Here is a 27,694-nt window from a genome sequence, read left to right as displayed (position 1 = left end):
TAGGTGTCCAAAATGGACATTTATTTATTTAGATTTTAGTTGAAGACAACATGGGGCGAATTACGTTGGGGTCTGGGTGTTTGGCTTTGGGATCTTATTGGTGTTATTAAATCAAGTGGATTGGGATGGAGAATTAAGGTACATTGTAGATATTAATGGAGGAATGTAGATTTGATAGAGGGAAATAACGAAAGTTGGAATATTCTTTAAAATAGTATTTAAATTGAGGAGGTTTACAAATTTCTTAGCTTATTCAGTTTTCTTAAAAGTTTTTGATTTACTAATATGCTAATAATAACTAATTTTATTGGAATTGGTCTCCAAATTTAATTTAGCCTAATGACATAATATAAACCGATTATTCTATTTTCTTATTAAACTAAACTAGGGCTTAAAAAAGAACGTTCTTTATAATAGATATTAAGGAGACATACCTGCATATTAATAAAATAAAACAAATCAAATTAATTTAATTTTAATAGTCATATGGCTTAGATTAACTTTCGTTTTCTTTTATTTTTATTTTTGCAACAAACGAATTTGTTGTACGTTTTGTTCATTTACAACTTTAAAGTAAATAAATTGCATTGGACGAAAGGATGAAGGCTTACAAGTTAAAAAATATAATTATGGTATAAACAAATGTTGTATATTGATAAGATTTGACAAATATTTAAAAACGCTCAAATTATCTGGATGCTTTAAATTAAATGTTGACTTAATTACACTTTTTTTCTTTACATCTACCATTTTTCGGACCTTTCAATATTTGAATTCATTATTCGAAGAGGGTTTTCTAAGCCGCCAAATTGATCCCATAACCAGGAAGCCATTTGACCGCCACTGCTTCATTAAGTCCAACATTTTGGGGCAATAAAAGGGGATTTATGAACACCACCAATAGCAGGAATTATAAGTTTTTAATACGCCCCCCGCCCCAACCATTTGTAATGAGGCCTTGGTGCAGTGCGTCGCATTATGTACGCGCCATTTGAAAGAGACTGCCAGCAATGGCCAACTCGGGCCAAGATGGCCAACAACACAATAGGCATAAAAATCAATTATGAACCATTAGCCGGGCCCAGAAGAAGAGGCAGTTCGTGGGGAGGGGCGAACAAAGGGCCAGACCAAGAGCGAAGGTCATAAATCATCTGGCCAGGCTGTTGCTCCGAAGGTTCCTTGGGGAGGTGCCCCCTAACCACACTACCAACCAACCACCCACCCACTACTCACCAGTTGTTCACGCATTAAATATTTATTTAGCAAGATTTTAATGGAGCCAAATAAGCTAAGTGTAGGAACAGTCCATGGTCGAGACAGAAGTTGGCCCAAACACGTGTTCTCTTGAACTCGAGAGTAGGTGGCTTGGGCCGGGAAATGGCAAGGATCACGGAGAAGGGGCTGCCCAGGACATTCACAGTGAGTCAGTCAGGCAGGCAGGCACACTTCGCCTGTGCTTTATGTATTTGACAGCAGCTGGAAGCACTGGAGTTGGAAAAACGAGGGACAGAACGCTTACTGAACTCCAGACAAATTCATTTCATTCGTGCGGAAATTAAATGCATATTTGACCTATTTAAATTTTGAGCGGAGTGTCGTCCCGGAAGCAAGTCCTTCTGAAATTTAATTTATTGTGAACGATTTTTCAAGTCGTTGAACTGGCAGAACAGTCAAACGATGTTGGACACCAGCAACAGATGATGTCAGAATTAAGATGACAAGCAGCGAGTTGAGCTCTTGATTTACACATCGAATAATAAAAGTTAAATAAGCTGAAAGACATTGATACTCCACTTTATATGGAAAATTTCTCTTTGGTTTTTTAAGTTGAATCAAGCAAAAATATCGAAAAAAAAGTTTAAATTTTAACAATAAATATTTTTAGCTTTAATAGTTAAGTATAAAAGGAAATACTTACCTATGAACATCAGCTACAAAATCAAACCTTTTTTATAGACAAACTTTGATCTAATTGTTCCCAAGCTACTTTTCCCTTATTTTCAAAGAAGGCCACAAGCCATTCTTTTTAATTTATATTTCCTCAGCCCACTCACCCCGAAATATTACCCATTTAATTGGCTGCCCCGTCCAAAAAGTCCAGGCATTGTCTGCACACCTGATCCCTGTCGTTCCCGAGCCCCCTAAATTACCACAAGTTGCTCATTAACCATAAAAGTAGTCACATCCAGAGCCAAGTGGCAATTAAATGGCCGGAACACAACATAATCAGTCATAAAAGTCTTGGGGGACGACGAACAAAGGGAAGGAGCAGAAAAGCAACGTGAGCAGAAAGTCAAATAGGTGGCTGGGAAACACCTCTAAGGCACAAATTCAGGTTCAGATCCTGCTGCCCGACACCACAGGACACGAAAGTGTCACATGACCAAATAAGAATGTTCGACATTTAACTGGGAACAACTTTTATGATTGCTAATTAAGCCTAACGAGCAGAGGTCCATGTAAAGAGCACAGAATAGGCAAACAAAATTCTTTCCAATTAGCAGGGCATTTTCTTTTGTGACTGCTTTCCGTAGGAGCATAAATTAAAGTGGGAAAAGTAAAAGGTATCTCTGCGGATTTGGGCAAAGTATCAACAAAGATGAGCCTCATCTGCATTCGCTGCCAAAACTTATCGCAGCCTGCAGGCGAATGTCAAAATCCACAACCGAAATATGGTTGCAGCATATGGAAATTGCAAATTGCATGTCAAAAATTGTCAGAATCGCAACGCAATACACATAAAATGTTTGATAAATAACCCTTGGAGTCGAGAACAGGATATTTCTGCCGAGTCCTCTGTGCAGCTCTCAAATTGCTTCAAACTGTTTGACTTAATGGCCGTCGCTCAGATTGGCAGCAAACAGACGTCTAGAGAAATATGTATTCGGAGTAGCGGAATAGGGAATAGCAGTAGATGGCTAAAAGAAAACGCATTACAACCAACTCGACGGGAAGTTCTTTCTTTCAAACTGAAATTATGCGTTTGCACAACGAATCAAAAGTTAGCTTGACTTAATCGGCTCTCCGGAATGGCGATATTTGAATACCCTTTTTTGATCAAAATTCCGATTTATCCCATTGGTCCCAGTTGTCAATGTCCTCCTCAAACTCCTCCTCTTCCTCCTCGTCTATTTGGCCTTCCCTTTTTATCCGATTTGGCGGTCTATACACCCGACAAGTCTTCAGGCACTCTTCTTTTGTATAGAACCGATTCGGATTTCCACCACATCCACCATAATAAAAGAAAATGCAGCGATTGGTCATGTAATCGTAACCCCAGACTTTGACCCAGTTTTCACAGGGTCCGGGATTTGCCACATACCAGCATTTTGCTAAGGAAGAGTATGATTTCGTTTTCAATCGCTAACTGTATGGATCTTAAGACTTACGTTCTTTAATAGTCACTCCATTGGGCACTATAGCTACAAGGGGTTTCAGAAAAATCACCCAGATAAAAAATTTAAGATACATGCTAATAACATTTGAAATTACAAAAGCTTAAATGTATAAATTTGTGACAACTCAACGCTAATATGATCTCAAACGTAAAATTCAAATTTTCACTTCCCCAAAACGACTGAGTCTCTGAGTTCCATTCAATTTCAACTGGCTGAAAATGATTCGTTGTGGGGGCTGCCGAAAATGTTGCTGAACTGCTAAAAAGCCAGGGTAGTCGCTCTTTCCTAATAAAATTGAGAAGGCAACACTGCAGTGATATGCAAATCAAAAGTTAATAAATCCAAGGCATTTTGCATCGTATTGTTCTCTAACGTAAGCAAATGCAGTTGTATATAATTTAATTTCCCTAATTTGCTGAAAATGACTTCTGAATTCTAGCAATTCAGAGCTTCAGTCGTTTAGGGAATAGCTAAACTATATTATGATACCGTTCTTTAGCTTTTGGTAAAAATAATACAATTTATTTACCAGAAAATAAGTTTAAATCAATTTTACTTACAAGTGTCACGTACATGTATAGCAAAAACAATATTCCAGTTTCATTGTTTCATGACTTTCTAAAAATTTAAAGTTCATATGAAACAATCTTTACTTATAATAATACAATACAATATTAGCACAATTTTCCAACTGAATTTTTATTAAAGGAAATTACAATTAATATCAGAAATATCAAGTATCATTCCTGCATTTTGAGAATTTGAATATACCCCTTTTGTGTAAGTTTAAAAACCAAAGAATATGCCGGGAATGCAAGCCTTTTCAACTTCTTTGCTCTTGTTCCTAACCCATTCCTACTCGAAGTCCGAAGTACTTCATCATTTTTATTGCCACGAGAGACTCGAGAGAAGAGCAAAGAACTTAAATATTTTTTCTTTTTCTCGTATTTGACTAACGATTTGATGACGTTGATGGGTCTTTGAGATGCAATCCAGCGACATTGCAAGGACCAAAAGGAAACTGCAGATGCATATATCTCAGAGCTTTAAGCTCTGGTTCCGAAACGGAAGCGGAAATGAAAAACCATAATGCATATTTACAAGCTTTGCAACTTTTGGCAGAACAATTTTCCCCCAATTCATCCCCCATATTATCGTCTCGAAGAAATCGATTTAATTTAATTTGCAAAACGATTTTCACTTAAAATGTGATTACGCAAATTTTCAATTTGAAAACGATAACGTAAATTGGCAGACACAAAAGTGGGGGAAATGGCTTAAAAGGAGGGGCTATACCCAAATTTCGTTGCCAGCCGAAAGAAAGCGATTTGAAAATTGTTGTACCCAAGAATGCGGGGTGGTGGTGCAGATAAGCCAGCCGCTTTTTGTCTCGCGGGTATTAACTGTCTCCACATAATTCTTTATTACTCTTTAAAGGTAATTTTTAACAAACGCAAAGATCCAATCGAAGTGCATTTAAAATTTGATTTCCATGTTTACACATTTTGGTGTGAGTCAGTTGAGATGTAGATAAGACCATAGAAATTATTTAGGGGGATAACGTGGGAAATAAATTAAACATATTTTCACAGCATCTTTAAAGTGGGTAACATTTTATTTAAAACATTTATAAATGATATTATTTAAATTTCACACGTGAAAACTTTATAAATTAATATGGATAGTTTATAAGATAAACATGTAAGTAAGCCTAAAATATTCAACTTTAAATATTACTACAATGTTTAAATTCTGGTTGGATTTGAATACAAGTCTCAAAAATCGAGTAAAACCTTTGGCAAACATGTGTCTGTGACCGCCAAACAATTATTTTCCATTTCTTCTCCAGGGCGCAGGTGGATTTTGCATTGGTGCCGGCACTTAATTAAGTTTCAATATAACTCGATGCCCGCCGTTATCCTCAAAATCATCGAATAGCAACCACGGCAAAGCTCAGTGGCAACCACCAAAGTGGTTTAGTCGGTAAAATAGCCACAAAATGGTAACTCGCTGTAAAATTCCGCTAGCAGTTGATTTCAGTTCGCTGATTATCGTCGCACTGTCACCGAAAATTACACAATCCAACATAGGTACAAACCAGAACAAAAAAACAACAAGTATTGCGGATTGTACCCAATATTGCGACAACGGCTCTCTAGCATTTGGAAATTTAAATAGTTGCGTGGAGAGGTATTCCACGGAGGCAGGAGAACCCTCATCAACTTCCATTAGAATGTTAAAGTTCAGCGGATGTTCGTAGGCTTTCGGTTAAACCGTGCGCAAAAGTGTCAAAATGTTTAACATATGCCCACATGAGACACTGCAGGACCAACACAATGTCCTGTCCCAGTTGGCAATGTTGTTTTTGTTGCTGTTGTTGCTGCTATTTTGGTGTCGCCATTTGCACTGACAGCGTTGATAACAATGACAATAACAAGCGTCCTGAGCCCAGGGACTTGCTGCCTGTGAATCGGAGTCGGAGTCGAATTCGGAGTGGGAATCGGAAAGGTTATCCTCCCAGAGCTGTGCTTTGTGAGTAATCACATGAAATGGGCTGTTGACCCGTTAGTGGCTGCACTGATGTGGGACTGCACACAATGGGGGCGCTCCGATTTGATGGATGTCGAGGGGAAACCCGAGACGAGCAACTTGAAATAGCTGTTTGATCAAAGATGAACATCTGGGAATATGTTTCCAGTCTGCGCGCAATCTAAATATCTTGGAGTCGATCTTAACTATGGTATTAGCATGAGAAATTGGTTAAAAAAAGGAAACGAGATTTATATCGTTTCATATAAGCTTCACTCTTAAGGGATGTTCTTTATTTATCAATCACTTATTTTGAAAAAATAAATGTGCGAATTATACTAAAAAAATGTTTTACAATTTTAGTGGCGCATTTTACAAATGCAAATAAAGTGGAAGCACAAAGAGCTAAGATGAGCAAGAAGATTTATTATAATGAAAAAGGAAATAACAATTACAAGAAAATATAATACCCTCTGCAAGGGTATATATCATTCATATACATCTCTAGTTTGTACATAAAACTTGACCGTCTTGTCCTTTTACTAAATAGTTCCCCCGTTTTCCCATTTCAAAAATTTCTGAGACTTTTTAAAATATTTATTCAAAGCAAGTCTGGTTCACTGCTATTACAGAGCCCTTAAAAACATGCACCGCCCTTTCCGACAAATATTTTCATTAGCTGTCAGTCGAGGCGCCGCATTTCCACACCAACCCCTTCACTTACAGGAAATTCTTAAAATTACGTAAAATTCGAGCTTACTTTTCGGGCCTTAATGTTCAACTTAATTTAAGAGAACGAGTTAACAAGCAACGAAAAAATTTGATTTATCGCTGGCCAAACTTTTTCGGCTTGATGAGCTTCGGCAAAAGTTTTTGGGGATGGGCTGTCGTAGGCGGTCGAGGGCGTGGCTGGAGGAAAACGTCTGCTGCACTTTGCTGCCTCCTTAGCTGGTTTCCTTTTGCTTCTACTTCGGCTTTCCTTCTTGGCGCGTATTTCGGTGGCTCAGCAAAACGCTATGCAAAATCGCCCACTAAACTTTAATGGCCTGACATTGGGGCGCCGCCGTCGTCATGTCCGCCATTTGGGCGCCAGTTAGGCACCAGAAGTTTGCCACATGCAACATGGAGCCGGAGTTTTGGATGGGCCGCTTTAATTGCTTGGCGTGCCATGTGAAAATGGAATGGTTTTTGGAAAATGGTTTGAGACTCGCACATTTTTCAATCCCACTCCCCGTATTTTTCCCCTTTTTGATTTTATGTGCACTTTTATGGGACACGAGCTAACAATTTGCAACAACATTTCGAAGGCTCCATTTATTTAGGAATTGGCTTGGGGTCGGTCAGTTTACTGAAATGTTGCCGTTTGTTTTAATTTGTTTGTTGGCTGTTACCTGTCGAAAGCGTAAACTTTCGTCTAGACACGGCACTTGAACACGCGCTCTAAAAGTGTTTGAAAAATGTCACAATTAATGAGAAATGCTCACAACTTTTGCTCTTTTTTGGAGGAGAGTGATAAAATTAGAAGTGGTAACTCATATTTCAGTGCAAATAGGTCTCAATTTGGCACCGAAAATATATGAAAGGTAACTGGGTTTCGCACGAGCCATATCAATATGCAAAAGAGCTTTAGCGCACAGCCTTGCACTAAGTGAATGTGAAGGCACGAGCTCAAAACGAGAGCAGAGCAGGGCAGAGCAGCCACAGAAGGGGAAAACCTGGGAAAGCTGGAACTTGGGCCCAGGACACAAGTGGCTAGACGTGACTAGCATACATTATATCAGCTCTGGTCACAATAAATGCAAAATATATGTATGCATCAAGTGCAAAACACGCCGTTGCGACGAAAAATACAAGTGCGGGCGACAGCTTAAAATGGAAAACGAACAAAATATTCAATCAGACAGCAAGTGTGCAGGGAAAAGGGGACAACGGAAAATTCGTGAGAAAAATCGCGAAACATTTTTTTAGGTAAGCGAACTTAACTTAAAATAGACATAAGACCTCAAGGGCAAAAGTACTCGATAGCTCTTAAAAAATTGTAAATAAATATACCTAATCTAATGGTATTATTTAATTTCGAAACCGTTTAAATTTTTGTCTTCAATAGCCCTTTGAAAAATCGTGACCCAACTATATAAAATTTGTTAACCCACGATATAAATTCATTTAATTGAAATTTATAATCTGGAATGAAACAAGACCAAAAAATGTTATTATTATGCTTTCTTTGCGCCCAAACATACCATTTTTTTCATTGTCAGCAATGAAAATAAAAAAGTTCCGCTCAATATTAATGCATAATATTAATCGTAAGCTTATTTCATTTGAATGCAATCGAGAGGTAAAAAGGTAGAAAAAAAAACTCTTGAGAAAATTCCATTTGTTGGGAAAAATTCAATTTATATTCGATTACGCGACGATGTCTAAGTAGAAAAATAGAGAATGGCTCAAGTGCTTGTGAGCGAATTTCTTTCTATATTTGGCTTGAAGCGCATTGAGAATGCCCTGTCATGCGTTAAAATTGCAATTTCTTTTGCCAGGCAAAGCAGGAAAAACGTTAAGAAAATTGATAAATGAAAAATATATAAAACCATGGAGAAAATCAATCTCAAGCTCCAAAATCCCTGTGGCCTTTCGCCCAATCCCCATTCTAATTGTAAAGCACGAGGCACCAACAAACATAACAATCATAGTCAATTGTTGGCAGTTAAATATTCATGAGTCGAGTGAGAAATAAAACTGGAAATAGATATCCCCAAAACAAAAAGTCGTGTGGCGCAAACAAAATTCTGGGAATGGGGCTAAAAAGCCGAAGAAGTATCCCCTGGACATGAGCGCTGATTGCCCACATGACGTGCATAGAAAATGGCCAAAACTGCTCTGGGGTAAACTCCATATATATACACCGTATTCAATACTGTATTGGAAAACGATTTCCATTCAATGGTAGGCGGCGACGGCGAGCAGACAAAACAAAGACAGGCGCAGTACTTGCGAAAATTTCATTGCAAATGAAACGAAAAGCGTTTTATTTTGATTTTCTGCACACGCCCGAATTAAAGGGGAATGGGATTCTGGTGATGGTGAAATCCTCTTCAAAGGCAAATGTTTCGGCACTTTTTCTGTTTTCATTTGGCAATTGCTAGAGAGCATCCTGTTTTTCTGCTTTTTACGTGGCCAATTTAGGGAAGTTCGGAAAGAGGGTGGTTTGGTTAGCCAGAATTGAGGGTTAACGCCACATGTTGACAGCCGCATGTCATTAGATATAGGGGCTCTTTACATTTTGACTTTAAAATTTAATCAAGTGGTCTGAGCTTAATTAAGGTAATGAGATAATGCACTCGAAGGCAGCCAGATTTAATAAATTATTAAATTGGAAGTCAATGGTTGGGTTCCGTGACTTTTATAAGTGTAGGTACAAATTAAAATTGATTTGAATTTCTAAAATTAACATTTTTTATATATTTATAACGGCTTAGCTTTGGAGCCAATTTTCAAAAAGGAATTTGCCAATGATATACATATATCAGACAATATTTACACAACTCGATATAAACACAAGTGAATTTTAAATATAATCAGATTTCCTCTTTGAGTTTTCACTTTCCTTTTCGTCAAAAAAAGTTTACGCATTGACTTATTGTTTTCTCCATTTCAGTTTGATTCAAGGCCATCATATTTTGTTTCTTCTTACAGGACTTAATAAACCACTCAGCAGAGGACTCAGAGGACAATTGTCAGTACCTCCCCGAAGCAATGGCATCTGGAAACACTAAGAGAAGTGGAAGTAGACTGAATGCAAGTCTGAATCCGCTGCAGCTAAAATGATTTCCATGTTGTAAATCTCCTCCCTTTTATTTCCATCTAAGGACTTTACTCAGGCGGACAAATAACTGAGCACACAGAACACGAAGGAATCGATGTCTAGATGGAGGGATGTCAAAGTGAAACAACTCGAGAAATATCAACTTATGTAAATTATTATAGACGAGGAGTGGGGCGGCGAAACAGTTGCCACTATTTGTATTGACAGGACTCGGGACTGTCTGCCAGTTGTCCCTCAAGGAATTGTGGGCATATTTGCTTCTGCTGAAATGAGCAAAAATAATTGCAAATCGTAAAAGAAAAAGGAGCTAGAGTAGGATAGGGAATTTTTCCAGGCGACTGTCGTCGCTTTTCCACATGTGGATTCCACAAGGATTCAGGGGGCTGGGGAACTGAATAGTCCGGACTCCGGACTGAAGGAAACGGAAATATGCAATGAAGCAGAAGTTGGCAGGAAATTGTTAAGACGCCGCGCCTCCTTCGTCCCGTCTCGCTTTAACTCTTCCTCCCTTTCGTTTACTCACTACACTGACAAAAAGATGAAATGATTGGCTATTGAATTCAAAATTTCATTTGTGGACTTTAATTTAATTTCAAATCTTTATATTACATACAAAGTATGATTTAATCTTAAAATATTTGTACACTCAGAAAAAAATTTCGCTGATATTAGATAATTTTCTAAAAAGAGCCTCTTATGCATATGAAGGAAATTACTTAAGACATATTTTAAGGTCAAGTTTTCGTAAATTTATATGGTAAGCTAAACTTTATGGCCATTCCTTGAATTAAGAAAAGTTTCCTAAAATCAAGGAATTTTTTTAAACAAACAAAAAAAAGATTAAACAGACTAAACAATTCACATATTCTAATACGAAAATAATAAAATTAGTAATTGAACAAAAATTTTAGAAATTAAATTTTTAGAATAATTATAAACCACAATGGATATCAATTAAAGGAAAAAATATTTAACGTGAGTATAAAATACATGGACTTACTACGCTTTTTTTGAGTGTAGTTTCTCTGTTCTCGTTTTACAACTCTACTTTATTTTCCATCATCGAAAGGGTTCCCCGAAGTTTCCCCTGACCTGCGTTTTATGTTCTTGGAGGAATTGAAAAGCCGCATGCAAATAAAATTTGCCTTCTTTTTAGTGTTGTCCTATGACCTGACTGCCCCCCTCTGTTTTCTCTTTCTCTTTTCCGTTTCCGTCTTTTATTCTTTGTGTTCTTGCGGTTTTTATTTTTCAATCGAGTCCTTTGTATGCCTTAAAGTGTTTTCCCTTTTCTCCCTTTTGTGTTTTGGCAAAATTTATAGAACATTTATAAGGCATGCAAATGATGATCTATAGCGTGAGTAGCTCTCTAGGGATCTATACTCCTGATTATGTAATGGATTCCTCTCTCTGTATAGAGGGGCAAAATATTAAAGCAGTCAAGTGGAAAGCCACATAAGATGGTTATAAGGATTGTGTTTTATTTAATATTATTAATTTGAAGTTTTACAAATATAAAACAACTATTGCAAGAATTAAAAATTCTTGAAAACACTTCAAAATAATGAATATTATTAGTTTAGTACTTTTTAAAATCTCGTTTGACCCAGCTGAGACCTAAAATACTTATAAAATGTAATACGAAAATGTTTGCATAATTTTAACAACTGTCACAATAAATTTTAACCGACGACAGCAATATATGAACTGCGAACTAAATCGCTTGCCAAATGCGAAAAGTTGACCCAACCAAGAGCCAAAAAAAAAGTACAGCAAATCGGAGTAAAACGAAAACTTTGCCTAACAACTTTTGAAATAAAGTAAACAACAAAATGTGCCAATTGTGATTATGTGCCAAGAAAATATAATTAGGAAAACCATATAGGCAAGGAGGAATATCATCAGGAGCCATAAAATGCTAAAGTTATGATAAAATGTTCTACTAATTTAGGGATGCAATAAGACCAACATAAGTTGTCCATTTAATTGCGCTTGCGTTTTACAATTGGTAATCAATTTATTTGTATGTAACATTTTTGCAGCTTGCATCACTGATTGAATAATAATACATCATAGTGAGGGAGTGAAAATTGTGAAAATGTGTTACAAAAAACTAGTATGCATTTTAAAAATCCACTCCTAAAAGGGTGGCATGAAGATTTATACGCCAAATGCGAATGGTGAGGCACACGTGTCATGGTTTAGTCTGCACGCGATTTTCCCCAACCACAAGTGTCGTCCATCCGCTTCGTCTGCCGCCTGTCGCCAAAAAAAGTGGCTAAAAACGTGATGTGCATTTCAAATCGGGTTCCATCATCACCTCTAACCGATTGAGAGCTGCATCCCACCCAAACCCTGTCACACTTTCGCATGCACCTGCTCAACCCCGCCGATGAAGCGCTTGCACTTTTGCTTATGTCCTGTGCAAAGCGTGAGAAATTGAAACCCAGGGGTAGCGCCGAGTGAATAATTGGGGGTGTTAACAAGTCTTTCTTCTCTAGAAGTCCGACTCTTAAATGAAGCTGCAAAAAATCAGACAAAATAGGCTTTGCATAGACAGTCAGCTGGACGAAAATTATACCTTTCCAAACTCAAATCAAAAGCACATCCCAGTTGTATAACATCATCATGAAAATGAGGCGGCACTTCAAAGATTCTGGGGACAACGATCTGGACGAGATGAAGTGAAGCAGGAGTGCGACTGTTCATCAATCGACGAGGTCGAAGAGAAAGAGTCAAGGTGGCCATATCGCAAGTGGGTCAGACTTCCACTATCTACATGGAGTTGGGCATCATTAAAAAGTATATTGTTTACCAGCTAGTTTGCCAGCCTCTAAAGCAGCTTTCTCCAAAAACGGAATATTCTCGCAAATCCGAAAATGCGAATCCAGCATTTTTAAAAAGAAGCTAGACAAAAGTGGCAGTGCATAATTTGCTCAGAAATTTTCCTGCCCTCTAATGTGCGACAAAATATGCAAATAACCCCAAACAAAAATTTTTTTTGGGCATGTTGGCAGTCTCACGCCGCTTTTTACTTAGATCAACTTAAATTATACTTATACAACTCTTATAGTACATATTAAGAATGCCACCACTCTAGGACGAGCCTAAAAAGCTCTATTCAAATAAAGCTCGGGAAGTACAAATTTCGGGGGGTTGAGCTCCGGAAACGGAGAAAAAGTTCAGTTCGACTGTCGACTCGGTTTTCCAAACGTGTAACAAGCTCGAAAAAAGCCAATGTGTAAGCTTTTACGAGAACCTCGAAGATTTGACAGGGACAATCCTGGTCAAACTGTCTCAGCAGGTTTATCTTAATTAGGTTAACTCGCACTCATTTGACAATTATGCCCTAAAAACGTACTTTTCCGTCGTCCAGTAAAGTAGAAGTTAATACCTTTATATTCATATTATCGGAATGACATGTGTTCAAATAAATACATTCAAAAACATTTCCCGAAGACTTGGCCAATACATAAAAAATACTGAATCACAACCGAATTTACAGCCTACTTCTCGCCACTGTGCTTGTTTGTTTTGCTGAACGCTTAATTAACGCATTAATTATTTTATTTTAGCTTGTTTTGTTTGTTTTTTATTTATAGAGACATTTACTCAGAAGCACCGAATTATTATGGAACAGTACAATTGGCACGTGGAAATTTCAAGAATTTCGTTATTGTGTTCCTGTGTAATAAAGTACAATACAAAGGGCATGAAAACGTTTGGTTAGCGTAATTTTCTAGACCAGAAGCACCATTATATCAAACTTTGGTTCGTATAGAAAAGGTTGCTAATAAGGTTGAAATATTTTTAATTAATTATTTATTTATCTCTAACAAAAATTTAAAACTCAAACTTTGCGTAACATTTGGAGCAAATACACATAAAATAATGAATATTAACATTTATTTTTGCTTACAATATAATTGTATCATTATTTAAAAATAATATTTAAATTGTTTTTGTTTTGGCGCCAAAATAGTGATGTGAGTTCCTTTGAAAGCTTGGCAAGAGCTCAGGGATGAAGACATAGTTCATGAACGTTTTCGGTGGTTCTTTTTGCGTATTCAGGGATGCAACGAATTTGTAGTGTCGTAAAATTTAGTTTATAATAGCTAGCAAACTGCGGCAAAATTAAAAAGAAGTATTTATTTGAACCAAGGATTATACAAATATGTTATATCGCTGCTTTAGGAACAGTCGAAAAGTCAAGTGCACAAATTATAGCTTTCTAGTAATTTTAAACAATTTCAGAAATAGGGCTTAAACTACATTTCGAGCTAGGTGGTTGTGCTCGATTCTGAAATCGGTGAACAATCACCTCGTTTTAGAGATGTGAATTAAAAAAAAATTCAATACTCAACTGAAACATCTTTTTGTTGTTTCCTTAAATGTATACATTTTAAACTGTTTTGAAATTCTTGTTTGAATAAAACATAAGTTTTATTTAACTTATATTTTTGTTTCAAGCACGGAAAGATTTCTTTGTAGCCGCTGTCCCAGCATGACGTGTGGCATCGCATACATCAGCTTGTTCCAGAAGTTCGAATTATTTCGCTCGAGATATGTGTTCAGGACCATGTAGGCCTTCAACTCGCTGTCCAAATTATCAAAGTTCTCCACGTCCGGATAGAGGACAACGATCAGGCGCTTGCACCGATCCCTTGAGGTGGCATGAAGAGCCATCCTGAACTCAAGTCGTCCCCAGGTGGACTTCAGGAAGTTCTTCGTCATCAGGATGATTATTCGCCTTGAGTCCTTGACGGACTGGCTAATGCACTCGGGAATGGACTCGCCCACCAGCCAGTCCCGCAGATAAAAGCAGAGCCGGTACTTGTGTCTTCCGTTCTCCAGTCGGTCCACGAATTCGGCAATGAGCTCTTCGTCCTTGTGGGTGAATGACAGGAAGGCATCGAACTTCTTGTCCTGGTCGAGTTCCCGTCGGGCTGCCAGACTTAGGCATATTTCGTGTTCGTAGAACCAGATCAATATGGGTTGCTTAAAGCAAAAAAAAACGTTAATAGATAAAGCCAGAATTAATAAAGTGACCCCAAGGGATGCATAGTAGATGATGGCTGAGGGACATATGTCGATCTCCTCGATTTCAATCAGGGATTTGCCAGTGTCAGCGCATTTAACAGCTGATGTGTTTCTTATATTTTTCGCTTGCTCCTTCACGAATTCTAAAAAATCCTTTTTGTCGCAACTGCAAGTCCACGGATTCCCATGGATTACAAGCTGCAACTGCGAAGAATTCATTCTCTTCTGAAGGAAGCCCTGAACACGATCACTTAGTTCCGAGAATTTATTGTAACTAATGTCCAAATAGTCAGTGTTGTCTGGTAGATTATCGACATTGGTTAGTTGGTTGCTGGCCAAATAAAATCGTGAAATGCTCGAGTATCCTGGTAGCGAGCTAGAGGGCCACACCCTCAGAACATTCCTTTCAAAGATGAGAGTTGTGTGTCCAATTGTGGGCGTAGGCAGTGCTGGTACCTCCCCAAGACCTTTGTCGCTGCAGTCGACGATAAGTGCCGGCAGTTCGGGGTTGGAAGTGTCGAGGCAACAAATGCAGTCTTCGGGACATTTATCCTGGGTTATATTGACACGCCGAAGAACTGTTTCGTACTCCAATGGTTCACGTTCCCTCAGCAAAGAGAGAAAGGACTTCGCCCTGCAGTTGCACTCCCACGGGTTACCAGATAGTTCTATCTTTGTGATTTCGTCGCGATATCGCAGAAAGTCTACCACATCATCATCGAGTGCTCTCAAGCGATTATTTCTTAGATCTAGATATGTTATGTTCTCGGGCAGCAAATGAAGCGGAAGTTCAGTTAACAAGTTCTGCGACATATGCAACTTCTGTATCGAGGCAAGACCCATGACGATAAGATTTTGGGAATTAGTAAGCTTTCTTATTTCATTTCCTTCCAGAAATAATGTCGTGTTGTACTCAATCAAATTCGGCAGCCTTGGATAAAAGTCAAGATTTAAATTGCTGCAATATATTACGAATTGCCCAGTGGGGCGTTCAAGGCAACAAGTGCATCTATAGGGGCAGCTGGCGTTCAGATGGTGGAGCACATATTCATCAAACTCGCCTGATATCAGCCAAATTGCTTTGTTCAGTTCTTCCAGTATCTTCAATGTGAAGTAATTGTCCGAAAAATCAAATGTGCTCAATATGTCGTCTTCATTCGCTTCCAAATATAAATTATCGAACTGATATACAAAAAAATCTCCTAGATATGAGGCTTTCGAATTTACTTCCATAAATTCCATAACGGCATCAAATTTTGATGTTTTTATGCGTATCAATTTGGCTTTGTACCAAAAGAACTCTGTTAAGTAGGCTTCATCGCAATGGGCAATCCATTTGTTACCAAACTGAATGAAAGTATTTACGCTACCGAGATATTCAACCATTTCTTGGTTGAGGGTGCTTATTCGATTCAAACTTATGTTCAGGTAGTCTAAGGCTTCAGGCAGGTGTTCAACGTTGAGACTGGTTAGTCGGTTTTGTGAGACGTCCAGACCTTTTAAGTTGTTATAGCCTGCTAATGACCTATGAGGTAGTTGAGACAATTCGTTCTGCTGAAAGGCCAGCACCGACTTTCCCGTGACAGGAACCGGTAACGATGGGATTGTTTTAAGATTTAGTTGCAAGCAATTTATTTCTAGCTGTGACGTGTCTCGATTATATTGGCATCTGCATTTGGTGGGGCATGAAATGCCATTCACACCCGATGTAAACCGACATTTATTTTCACCCGTGTGACACAATAAAGCGGTCAGATTTGAAAATTTTTTATACTTGTTCACTTCAATGATTTCAAGTTTGGGAAATTGGTCAAAGTGTTTCAGATCCACAACATTGTCAAGCTTCATAATACAGTATTTTAAAGATGATCGAAGAGTAGGAGATCTGAAACGAAGAAATAATTTATTCTAAGGCCAAAATTTATATTTCATTACAAACCTCAAAAATGTGAAATTTTCTAAATCAACATTGTCAAAAGTTAGCCATTCCAAATTTTGTATGTAATCGAATGTCTCTTCTGTCAGACCTTCCACATTGAACCCAGTAACAACTAGTGAGTTTATTTGCGTTTTGCCAGCAAAAATAGTTTTCTCAAAAGTAAACGTTGGCTTTTCGAAAGTATTTTGATAATGAATTTGAATTTTTTTTGTGTTGTTCATGCTCTTTTGAATATAGTTATTTGTTACGTTAGAAATGACAGGACTTTCAATTAAATATTTAAAAGTTAAATTTTGTGCTCCATTTACATCATCTACTTGTTTCTCAAATATTGTTAAGGAAGGAAAGTAAATTTCGTATCCAACAACTTTTTTAATGCCCAGCAGACGAAGATAATTTATGCCAGGTTGAAGTCTTTCATCGTCAACACTCGGTATTCCACTCACTGTAATTTTAACTAGTTCGCAATCGGTTTCACCAGACACTCGATAAATATTCCACTGCTGAAAAACTGGATTTGTCCAAATAAATTGTAAATTAAATAAAACCAACTTTATTTGATAGTCATCTGTGATTAAATTTCTGTTGGATATTGAGCATGTCCTGTTATCACAAGTTCCAGCACAATAGGTTTCACAGTAATCCTCTTTTATCCCGTCCAATCCCTTGGTACAGTCATTTAAGGAATGTTTGAACAAAACAATAAAAAATATGGATAATATTTTCCTATCCATTTTATGATACACACGCGACCGATCCTCAACTTAAACTGAATTCTACAAAAATTTGTTTATTATTTAATCATTAAATGAGAAATCAGAAAAACTCCATTGAGATCAACCCCCATATGTATATACAAAAGTTTACTCTTAAGTGCCATACACTCGACGATTCGTTCCCAAAAGTCTGATAAAATAAACCGCGATTTATTTCGGTATTTGTGACTATGGAAATTTTCATTTATATAATTCCCTTTGCAACCATTTAGTATATATATGGTTATACAACTAACAAAAAAAACATATTTTACCCAGAAAAAACAAGAGGTTATTATATATGGCGCAAAGGGTAAATAACTACCCTTTAAATTTCAATAAAAATGTAATTAGTTTTAAAAAGGTATGGCGTGGGCCAAAATGTGTCCTTCGTTGTAAAACAACATTGCCCCTTTGATGCTCAGTTTAATATGTTATTTATTTATTAATTTTCTATAAAAGAAAAATGTGTAAAGAATTTATTGTAAAATAATAATATGAATTACGTTTTAATTTTAACACTGATTGGCTGATTGAAAAAATAAGATAGGAGGGCTATCTTTATTAAAGCCAGGAATTTTGTTTTAAATCTCTTTGACCTTAAACTCACCTTATTCAATGTGGTTTTCGTTAAATTAAATACAACATTTTCTGCCTGTCGACCAAATCGACTTCATTAAAAAAGCTGTTTACATTCATAGGGCAGTTTTGTTTCAAAAGCTTTAAAAATCTTCAAGAATTTATGGGAAAAATAAGAGCCTAACACGTGTTATGCAAACTATTGAATACTTTGCCGTCAAATGCGTTCAGCCCGCCTTTATTTGCACTCACACCCCAAAGAGGAGGTCGGCTAAGATCAGCTGAGTTTTTTTTTGCAATTTGGCTCACATCCACACCAGTGCTCCCCGTCTATACCCACTTCAGTCCGCCACTTTTCGACCAGCCGTTTGCCTCGGCCTGACTGTCAGACCTTCGTTGGCCACATGCCGTGGCAATTGATGTCAAATTTATAACGACAAATACTCGAAAAGTTTGCCACGTAGCCCAAACACACACACACACCCATGCAGTTATAGTGGCCAGGGCATGGCCATGCCCACTTTTCACACCGCCCGCATTTGCCGGTCGTCCATCCCGGCTGTTCAGATTTCGAGCATCATTATTGCTTTTTGATTTTTGGTGTGAATTTGCCGAGCAACAGAGGTCCTTGCGATAGTTGTGTGTGTTTTTGTTTTTATTGTTGTTGTTTTTGATATTGTTTTTGTTGGCCCCCCTACCAGATGAATTATGACCAGCAGATCCGGGGAAGGCACGAAAAGCTCTTCTTATGGCTGGAAATTTTTGGCCAGGACACAGCCTGCTCTCGGGTATCCTTTCTGGATGGGGAAAACATATTAATGCAATTTTATTTAAATTACGCTACATTTATGCCTCTTGCCCGTTTTGATATATTTGTTTTTTACTCGTCGCTGACTGTGGAAACAGCAATCGGAACTGGTTTCCTTATTGTTCTTTTGTGCGCTTTTCATATTGCCTTGTGTGCAAAGTTGCTCCCTCCGTTCGTCGGCCATCAAACAATTTATGTCAACTGATAATTTTAAATGTTAATTAGCCTTGTTGGCTCTTCGCTGAGAACGAATGGCCAATTATTAAAGATTTAACCAATGACACATACATTTATGTTTTACAGGACGAATGAATTAAATACAAATTGATATATTAATGTTTATAATTAAATTGAAGTAATGCGTAATCAATTGTCAACGAGTTGTTATTGCGCAACGTGCTTGAATAAAACGCCTTTAATATCTTAATGGTTAAATGTTTGCTGGTATTAAATTGGTGCCGTGCTCTGAAGCCAAGCATGATATTAAATCAAACAGTAATTATTCATTGGAGCTGTTCCATATGAGTCCCAGAAGTTCTAGACAACTTCCTTGCAATTCCGTAGTTATTAAGTGAACTCAGTGACGGGGAAAACACCTTGGGTAAATTGAAATTGCTTAATTTCATTTGCACTCACATTGAAAATCACCAGGAATTGTTTGCGGACAGCCTTTGGGATGAGCTGAGGTCCCAAGGAGCCGCAGGAACGGGAACTTTGCAATTATGGATAAGAAATAGAAATTCCCGTCGAGCCGTCAAAACCGGAAATGGCAAAGTGGCAAAGCGCAAAGCGCAGAGCGGAAATGGCAGGCACAACAAAACGCAACGCAACAGAAAAATGCAAATTTCCACGAAAAGGAAATTATAAAAATATTTGTTGGCGTCGCACCTGCTTGCCGCCTTCCTGCCCCTTGAAAAATAGCAAGAGAATTTTTGCACGTGGGTCGTCCTTGTTATTGCATAGGTTGTTCTTGTTGCTGTTGGCCGTCTGAAGTCCACTTGAAGCGACGTTCCCGCACTTTGGGACGAAGGTCTCACAACTTGGAGTGCCCCGTCGTCTGGTCCAAAGGTTTCTATTTTTATTTTATTTTATTTTATTTGACTTTTTTTTGGTCGCCACTATATAACAAATAACAAGTAGCCGCACCGTATATATATTGCCCAGATAAAAATAGGTGTGCGAGAGCAAGTAAATTTATGCACTGGCAAGTGAAAGGTGGAGTTCATATTTTAGCCATTGCCAGAACAAGCCAGCAAGCGATTTCACCTTTAATTATTTTTACAGGTGCAATTTATTTACATGAATTTCAATCTCCGCACCGGGGTATAAATTACCATAAACATCTCCTATACGGATATATGGATATATGCACGTATTGGGCTCTCTCCCAATTTTTTTTTTTCGCCTCCCCGCTTGCCAGTGCTTTTTCCATGATGAATATTTAATGCAAAGGAAAGCCGTGGATGAGGGGGGGAAACCACTCGAAATGTCAGAAACAGCGAGACAGCAAAACGAGCATTACAAAGGCTTGTTCCAGACTTACGTTTGCGAGGCCTTTTCCCGAAATCATAAATGCACAGGCACTCACACATTTAATAGTGTGCTAGTGAGTGTGCGGATGCACAGGTGAAAAGTCAGGCAGAGTCAAATTAATTCCACTTAATTTGTTTTAACCACAAAAGCCAAAGTATCGAATACCAAACGGATGTCACTATTTCAAGGTAATTTTACTGCAAGCCGTGACCAGAGATTTTTCGGGCCTTACTTTAATTTACTATTAAATATAACCCTGAATAATTTGTAGGCTTTCGAATCATTTCGAATTTATAAAGACACATTACACATTTCACATAAAAAAATAAGCAATGTGCATTCGGTTTTAACTTATTTAAGGTAACATGTCTGTAACATTTTTTTTAACATATTTGGGATAACATTTCTGCAAAAATTTAGCAGTCCACTTAAACATATATTATATAACATTTCTGTGAAAATTTCACAATCTGTTATAAGTTCGTGCCCTGTTAAGGTCTCTTAAGATGTTAACTTGTTAACAACCTCTTTCTCTTTCGCTGCTAGCTTTAACACTCTCTCTTTAACTGTAAGGACATCCTCTTAGTACAAACAGCAATGTTATGGTCTCTAGTTTTCATCACTTTTACATCACAAACAATTACCCCTACATAACTGTTGGCTTTTATTTCCCGCAAATACTGGTAAATTCACCCCTTCAAAAAGCTCTTTGTCATGCTAGCTTTCAAGTTTACCCGAAGAGCTTTCAGTATTTAACATTAGCTTTTGTTATCAGCAACCCCAATATAACCCACCCTCTGAATTTGGTATTTAGGAACTCTATATCTTGGCTCCGATTGGCTGGGCCTGCTTATAAAAGACAAGGCAGTGCCCAATTGAAGTTTAGTTAGGCCATGGACAAGCTCAACGGTTGCTGCTTGAAGTTGTGACGGAATCCAGAATTTTCCCAATACTTGGAGGCTAGAGGAAAAATAATAAAATTGATTTTGGCCAACAAAAATATTTTCAATAAAGAAACAATTTCTTTTTCAACGCTTTTTACTGGTGGTCAGATTATCCTTAATGAAATAAGTTGTGCAAACAATAAAAGTAGAAATAAGAATATATTAAATATTTGTTGTATTTTTTAATATATATATTTATCTTACATATTTTTTATATTATCATTATTTTATATTTGCTGCTAGACTTTTATAATATTTAAAGTTTGATTGTTTTTCAATGTTATCTGTCAATATTATTAATCATCCGCCTTGTTAGACAACTTTTTCAAGTTTTTTTTGCAGAGCTGGGCCTATTTTTGGTATAGTTAGAAGATAAATAAAAAAAACGACATTATATAAAAAGTCACTACGGTAGAAAAACAATATACAACAATTTCTTGTATTGTTGCAGGTTATTTTTTAGGAAACATTCTTTTTTAACATATTTTTAATTGGAAGAATAGAAAATGAAAGGAAATTGGATTCAAATTAAGTACATTTTCTTTAAGTCAACCGCAAATAAATGCGGGACTCACTTGATGTTACGTACTGTTAATATCCTTCGAAAGTCCCTCTTCGGACTTTTAAACATTATTGTCCCTAAATGGACGGCGATTTTTTCAAAATAAAAAAATGGTAAACAACAACAATAAATATTGGTGTTTTCACTGCTTAATATTTGGAAAATATAAAAAAGCTACCCTTTACCTAATTTCTGACCTTATCTACACCAAAGTAAACTATTTTACACAGGCTTATTACATGTATAAAATAACTGTTAATTTATCAGTACTTTACATGTATATGTTTCGGATTATCTACAGTTATCTACATGATTAAAAAAATGGTAAGTAATGGATATTGGCTGTTTACGGTTGGAAGTAATAACTGAAGAAATTTCTAGAAATTAAAACACCTCGGATTTTAACTTTTCTTCTAGTTCACATGCTTACAAGTCTGAATAGTTCCTTCAGGGTATTGATTTCGTCAAACCATTCAACAAACTTGTTTTTAATGTTTTAATATTTCTTTTTTAGTTAATAAACATTTTGCTCAAAAAACGTTTTTTTCAGTCAAGAGTAAGAATAAAAACGATCAGTGAAGCAACAAAAAAATAAAATGATGGTAGATGTACAATGTACATTGTACATACAGATATTGCCTTATACTAATATCGAAAGGTATTTAAGAAAATGTTGTTTTTTCATCAATTAGTAAAAGGAAATTTCAGCGTAGAATTGTAGATGGAGAACCCAAAATAGCCATCGCGATATTTATAGTTACCTTTGATCAAATATAGGTACTATCTTTCATATTGGCAGCAATCTATATTCCATATATATAATCAATTATTTACAGAGAATTATGAAAAAGTTGCTAAGGGTTTTAACCCAATTTTGAAACCAACACCGCCCTTCCACTTAACAGCTTAGTTTTCATTGCCCACATAGCACGACTTGGCGCAATTATTTATATCACCCCTTTATTACACCAAAGTAATGTCTTTGGGAAAGTCACCCTTCTCTTTTAACCTTTCTCAAAAACTCCAATTACGACCTAATTAACAGCGCCTAATTACATCCGACCCCGCCCACTTTGCGTTCGGAAGAAGAAGTCCACCCATAACCTTAAACGCATTTCTCTTGTGCAGTTGACTAGAGACATGGGTAAATGAAATGCTACGCGAATCATTCGATCCTTTTTATTTTCGCCAATTTGGCAAAGTCGAAAATGCGAGGAAGCGAAACTACTCGAGGCTGGAAACAATTTATTGGAAATGCAATTGAAAATGCAGCAAGCGTGTCGAGGTCGATTCAGAAAAAATGCCAGCCATCGAAACGTTTTGAACTTGCGGCAATAAATTCTTCGTTTTTGGCAAGCTATAAAATATCCAAAAAGAAATAAAAGTCCTAATGAAGAGCCGGGTCAGAGAGAGAGAGAGAGATTCAGAGAGCCTACAAATTGTATTAAAAGTAATACGTTTCTATTTTTGCCAGCACTCAAGTGCTGTTTTCGTTCTGTGGCTTCATATTCATTGCGAAATTACTCACGTATCAAGGGGCTAGACTTAGGGGGTATGGGTTGCACGATAGTGTTGAGCCAAAGAGCCGGAAAAGTCGACTACTTGTGATCTTTAACTTCGTTCGATACGCTTACGCCCAACAAGCTCATGGTGAACATTAAACTATCCCACAACACAACACAACACAGCCGAACGGACTAATTCCAGTTTTCAACTTATTTACTCTTTTCCATGTCCATCTAAGGCGGGCAAACAAGTTGTCAGACCTCCACAGACTATCCATGACTGACTGGCTAACAAGTCGTTTAACGCCCACTCAGCTCCTGTGCTCTTGGTCCTTTACCGAGCCCCTAAACATATGCCGCAAATAATTTGTTATTCAATACGAAACACGAAAAAGTACACAAAGCGGCAAACGAGCTTCAACAATTCAACACACACTGGACATTTAGTAAATTGGCTAACAACTTTTTGTTCGGCTCCGCTGTTGTTGTTGCTATTGTTGTTACGTGATTGTCCGTTGAGTGTGTGTGTGTGAGTGTGTATCTGTGTATCAGTGTGTTTGTGGGGACAGAACAGCATGTTGCTCTGTGTTGTGTGCCATATGCTTGACCACAAGCAAAAACAAAAACCCAGTCCAGACTAAAGGGGGGGGTGGACGACAACATCAAGCCGTTCCGTACAAAAAGAAAAGAGATTTCACGGACACAAAGGACAGATGACAGGGAGAACTTTCGGACAGGATGACAGTGCGGATTGAAGGGTGGGATTTTAGGGCGCCGAAAGGGTTTGTCGCGGCCAATTAATCGTGGCGGCTTTCAGGTCCATTTGAGATTACACTTCAATCTGAACATGACACATAGGTTTGTTGTTGGAAATTCAAAATCTCTTCTTGAATATACAATTAAAAATTATCCCTAAAGGTGGCATGTCCTTAACAACACTTTAAATTTACACAACTTACTGCTTGGTACACAATTACTTAGTTGAATTCTTTAAAATTTGTATCATTTGCTTTAAAAAGAATTGTTTTTATAAATATTTCATTTTATTTATTGAAAATCAATTATTTAAATACCCTTGCCGAAAAAACAGAATTTTCACCGAGGCAAGTGCAGTCTCTTCCAAATAACTTCCCCAGATGATCTACAAATTTACTACCAAAATTCCTCCCAAAACAAAAAACTTTATATAAGAAAGAAGACATTATAATTTGTATGTCAAATTATTGTTTTGGCCTTTGGGCAGCAGTACTCAGGCTACCAAAGAAAAAATACAATAAATGATGGTCAAGAAATGATTTTACCCTCCAAATAGGCCTCAGCATCGGCAATCACATTTGTATCCTACTGATAACTTTTTCCCTGGAGGTATTATACTTTTTGAGATCTGAAAAAGTCAGTAGAAAAAAGTGTTATTCTGACACTTAAAAACAAAAGTATACTGCTGTTAAGCCGCAACATTGAAAAACTGTTACCTCTTATTTAAGATATATAACTACGTACCTTAACGAAGTCTATGTTTACACCAGTTTTCGTAGTACACAGCCACTTAGGTTATTTTATGCTTCTACCCCTCAATCACCTCACCCATATTGTTTTCCTTAGCTTTCCCCGTGCCACTTCCTTTGTTGTTTACGCTATGGCCACTTGAGCTGCTTTTATTTTATTGAAGATTTGTATCAAAATGTCAACAGGAGCGCAAGTCAACAACAACTAAGGGAACAGGAGCAACAACATTGGCGTCGAGAACTGAGGAAAAATGCAGAAGTTGCTCTTTTGATGTGGGTTGTGTGTCTCAAGTTCCATTCTCACCCCATCTTCCACGGCGTTGTTTTTGTGTTTTCCTAGCATTTGAGCAAATAAAATGTTTGCTTAAAAAATTGCAGACATGCATTGCCAGTTGCCTTGTCTCATGTTCTTCTTTTTATTTTCGGTCCCCAGCTTAAGTTGAAAATGTTGAAATGCTCATTTCTACCAAGTTTGCCATTCTCCAGTTTTCTATGAATTTTTGGGTAGTCAGGAATTTACTGCAGTCACGACTTCAGCCTGACACAAATACATTTAAAAATGTGCTAACATATGTATGCCGCCCGCCCCAAGAAGCTCACATATTTCTTCTCCGTCCGCTGACAGAATACTCGAATTTCCCGAAACACCCTTCTTATCACCCATCCTGGAGCAGTGAGCTACTAACGACAGTTGGCATTTAAGTTCGGATAATGCAAGAAGGGGGCGAGGAGCAGGATGTTTGGGGGAATTATCTGGGAGTGCGTGAAGATAATCTACTAAGCTATATACAACCCTGATTTGAGCTTAAAGTGGTGTTGGGGGGTAAACAAGTCCAGCTAGAAAGTGTTAAAAAAATAAGGAATGTTTAGACAATTTCTAATTTTAATTAGTTATAAAAATTCTCATTTAAGAAACTTGTTTCTTCAGTGCATACTTTTCTCTTTGAATTCTTATACGGGTTTTATGCAAAGTTGATGCCAGTAATGCGCAACCGGCTTATTCGTTTACGAATACAAAGGTCCTCGGGGCAAAAATAGGTTGAGTCATCTTGGCATGGAAAAGAAGTAAGTTTGTTTTTCCCTTTAACATATCATTATAATTTATCGTATTTCCTTTCCTTTCCAGAGAGCGGGTTTAAGAGGGTGGGCGCATGAAAAAAATTAATATAATATAAAATAAAATAAGAGATATAAAAATATGTATCAGCCCTCACCCAGGGCTTAGGGTAGTTTTAGAAACTCTTTTTTCTAAAAAAAAAGTTATTTTTATTTTGTTTGTGTATTTTCTTAAAGATAATTTAGATTTATACCGATCTATACTGAAGGTTATACAACTGTAGTCTTAGGCCTTGATTTGAAACCACATAAGTTTTACTTTGATACTTTAGTGGTATTAATTTGGTACATATCTTACTAAGAAATGGTTCATACCCAATAGTTTAAAATTCATGGACCCAATAGTTTCAGTTCATGTGACAATAGTTTAATTTCTAGTGTAATAGAAAGCGATAAAAAACAACCCTTTGCACTTTTTCAATTTTCCCAACGAAACACAAGCATTGGCGTAGATACCTTGAGACAAATAACTCACAGACAGCGCAACCGGAAGAACTGACTTCCCAGTGATCCCCAGACACGTAGAATGTGAAATATTTAATATACTTCTCCCTTGTTCTCCTATTCCAAGCCCATTCAGCTCCAGCCCCATCAACATCGAATCAACACAAGAACAAATTCAATTACTCAACACTGGGACAACATTGCGAATGGATCGGGGTGGCTGAGAATGTGGCGTGTGAGTGACATTAATGCGATTCCGGCAACTGTCAATCATATTAGTATTTCCAAAGCAATTGCCAAAAATAATGTTCGGCTCTTGTTTTTCTGGCACTTTATTTTTATTCGCCCGCTCTTTGATGAGCAAAACAAGCCAAAGTTGAATTTGCAATTTAATCGATTGCATCTAAATTGGTGTAAATATTTGTGTTAGCTGTGATGTTCTGCAATTACAATTTCTCTCTAAATTCAAAGGTTCTTAATAGAAATGTTTACAGAAAGAAAACTCATACCCTTTTGATATTGGCCAACAAAAAAATGTTTTTACTTTACTTTATAAAGTTTGCGATTCTAACTAAAAATCTAGAAATATTTGTGTTAGCTGTGAAGTTCAGGAAATGAAATTTCTCTGAAAATGCAACAGTTTGTAAATTAAAAATGTAAACAAAACATTTATTTATGTGTAACATAAAGGAACAGTTGCTTAAAGTGCCACTGCCGTAGAATGAGTTGATTGAATTTAAAAATACTTAGAAAATGGGAGTGATTTATTCTTGGCTAAATTTGGAACATGTTCCACGCTACCTTGCAACTCGCTGTCAACTACCTGGCAAATAAATAACACCCTTGACACACTCATTAACACCCTATTCCCGCTCCTGGATCCCACCGCCCCTCGGCGCTGTGCAGGGAGTAAAAAAACAAACAGAATCGCTTTCAACTTATTTCGAAACGAAATCGAATGTCGAACGTTTGTCGGACAGATTAAAAATACAATTTACGGCAAATCAATTGCGGCTAACATGGCAACAACGTCGACGTCGACGACGAGGGAAGGAAAAAAGGCGAAAATTAAAATGGCCACCGCAAGGAAAACAGTTGGAGCAAAAAATGAAAAGCAAACAAAGGGAGGACCGAATGCCGGAAAATCGGAAAATCGAAAAATGAAAGGCATTCATCCGCCCACCGAAAAAAAGAAAGGACGTCGACTACAACAA

General features: G+C 37.3%; 2 protein-coding genes across 2 annotated transcripts; both read right to left on the bottom strand.

Annotated features, from left to right (window-relative positions):
- Positions 1-2,944: 2,944 nt before the first annotated feature.
- LOC108141760 (kunitz-type serine protease inhibitor nigrescinin-1) lies at positions 2,945-3,545 on the bottom strand. Its single transcript, XM_017265255.2, has 2 exons — positions 3,390-3,545; positions 2,945-3,332 (listed from the first exon to the last, which is right to left on the bottom strand). Exons 1-2 carry the CDS (start codon positions 3,469-3,471, stop codon positions 3,058-3,060), a joined length of 357 nt encoding a protein of 118 aa, XP_017120744.1. The 5' UTR covers positions 3,472-3,545; the 3' UTR covers positions 2,945-3,057.
- A 10,657-nt stretch (positions 3,546-14,202) lies between these two features.
- On the bottom strand, positions 14,203-20,214 carry LOC108141647 (toll-like receptor 10). Its single transcript, XM_017265118.1, is given in 6 exon segments — positions 14,203-16,675; positions 16,730-17,417; positions 18,579-18,674; positions 19,810-19,832; positions 19,834-19,943; positions 20,206-20,214. Coding segments are annotated over 6 exon segments (3,399 nt in total).
- Between the last annotated feature and the right edge of the window lie 7,480 nt (positions 20,215-27,694).

The sequence above is a fragment of the Drosophila elegans genome, unplaced genomic scaffold (assembly GCF_018152505.1).
Source record: "Drosophila elegans isolate 14027-0461.03 unplaced genomic scaffold, ASM1815250v1 contig_814, whole genome shotgun sequence".
In the NCBI taxonomy this organism is placed as follows: Eukaryota; Metazoa; Arthropoda; class Insecta; order Diptera; family Drosophilidae; genus Drosophila; species Drosophila elegans.
This window is presented reverse-complemented; position numbering and strand designations above follow the sequence as displayed.

Excerpts from the sequence above, each read along its gene's own strand:
- LOC108141760 (XM_017265255.2), bottom strand. The coding sequence starts at position 3,471 with ATGTATCTTAAATTTTTTATCTGGGTGATTTTTCTGAAACCCCTTGTA. Across the intron at positions 3,333-3,389 it reads TGGAGTGACTATTAAAGAAC|CAAAATGCTGGTATGTGGCA; the intron begins GTAAGTCTTAAG and ends ACTCTTCCTTAG.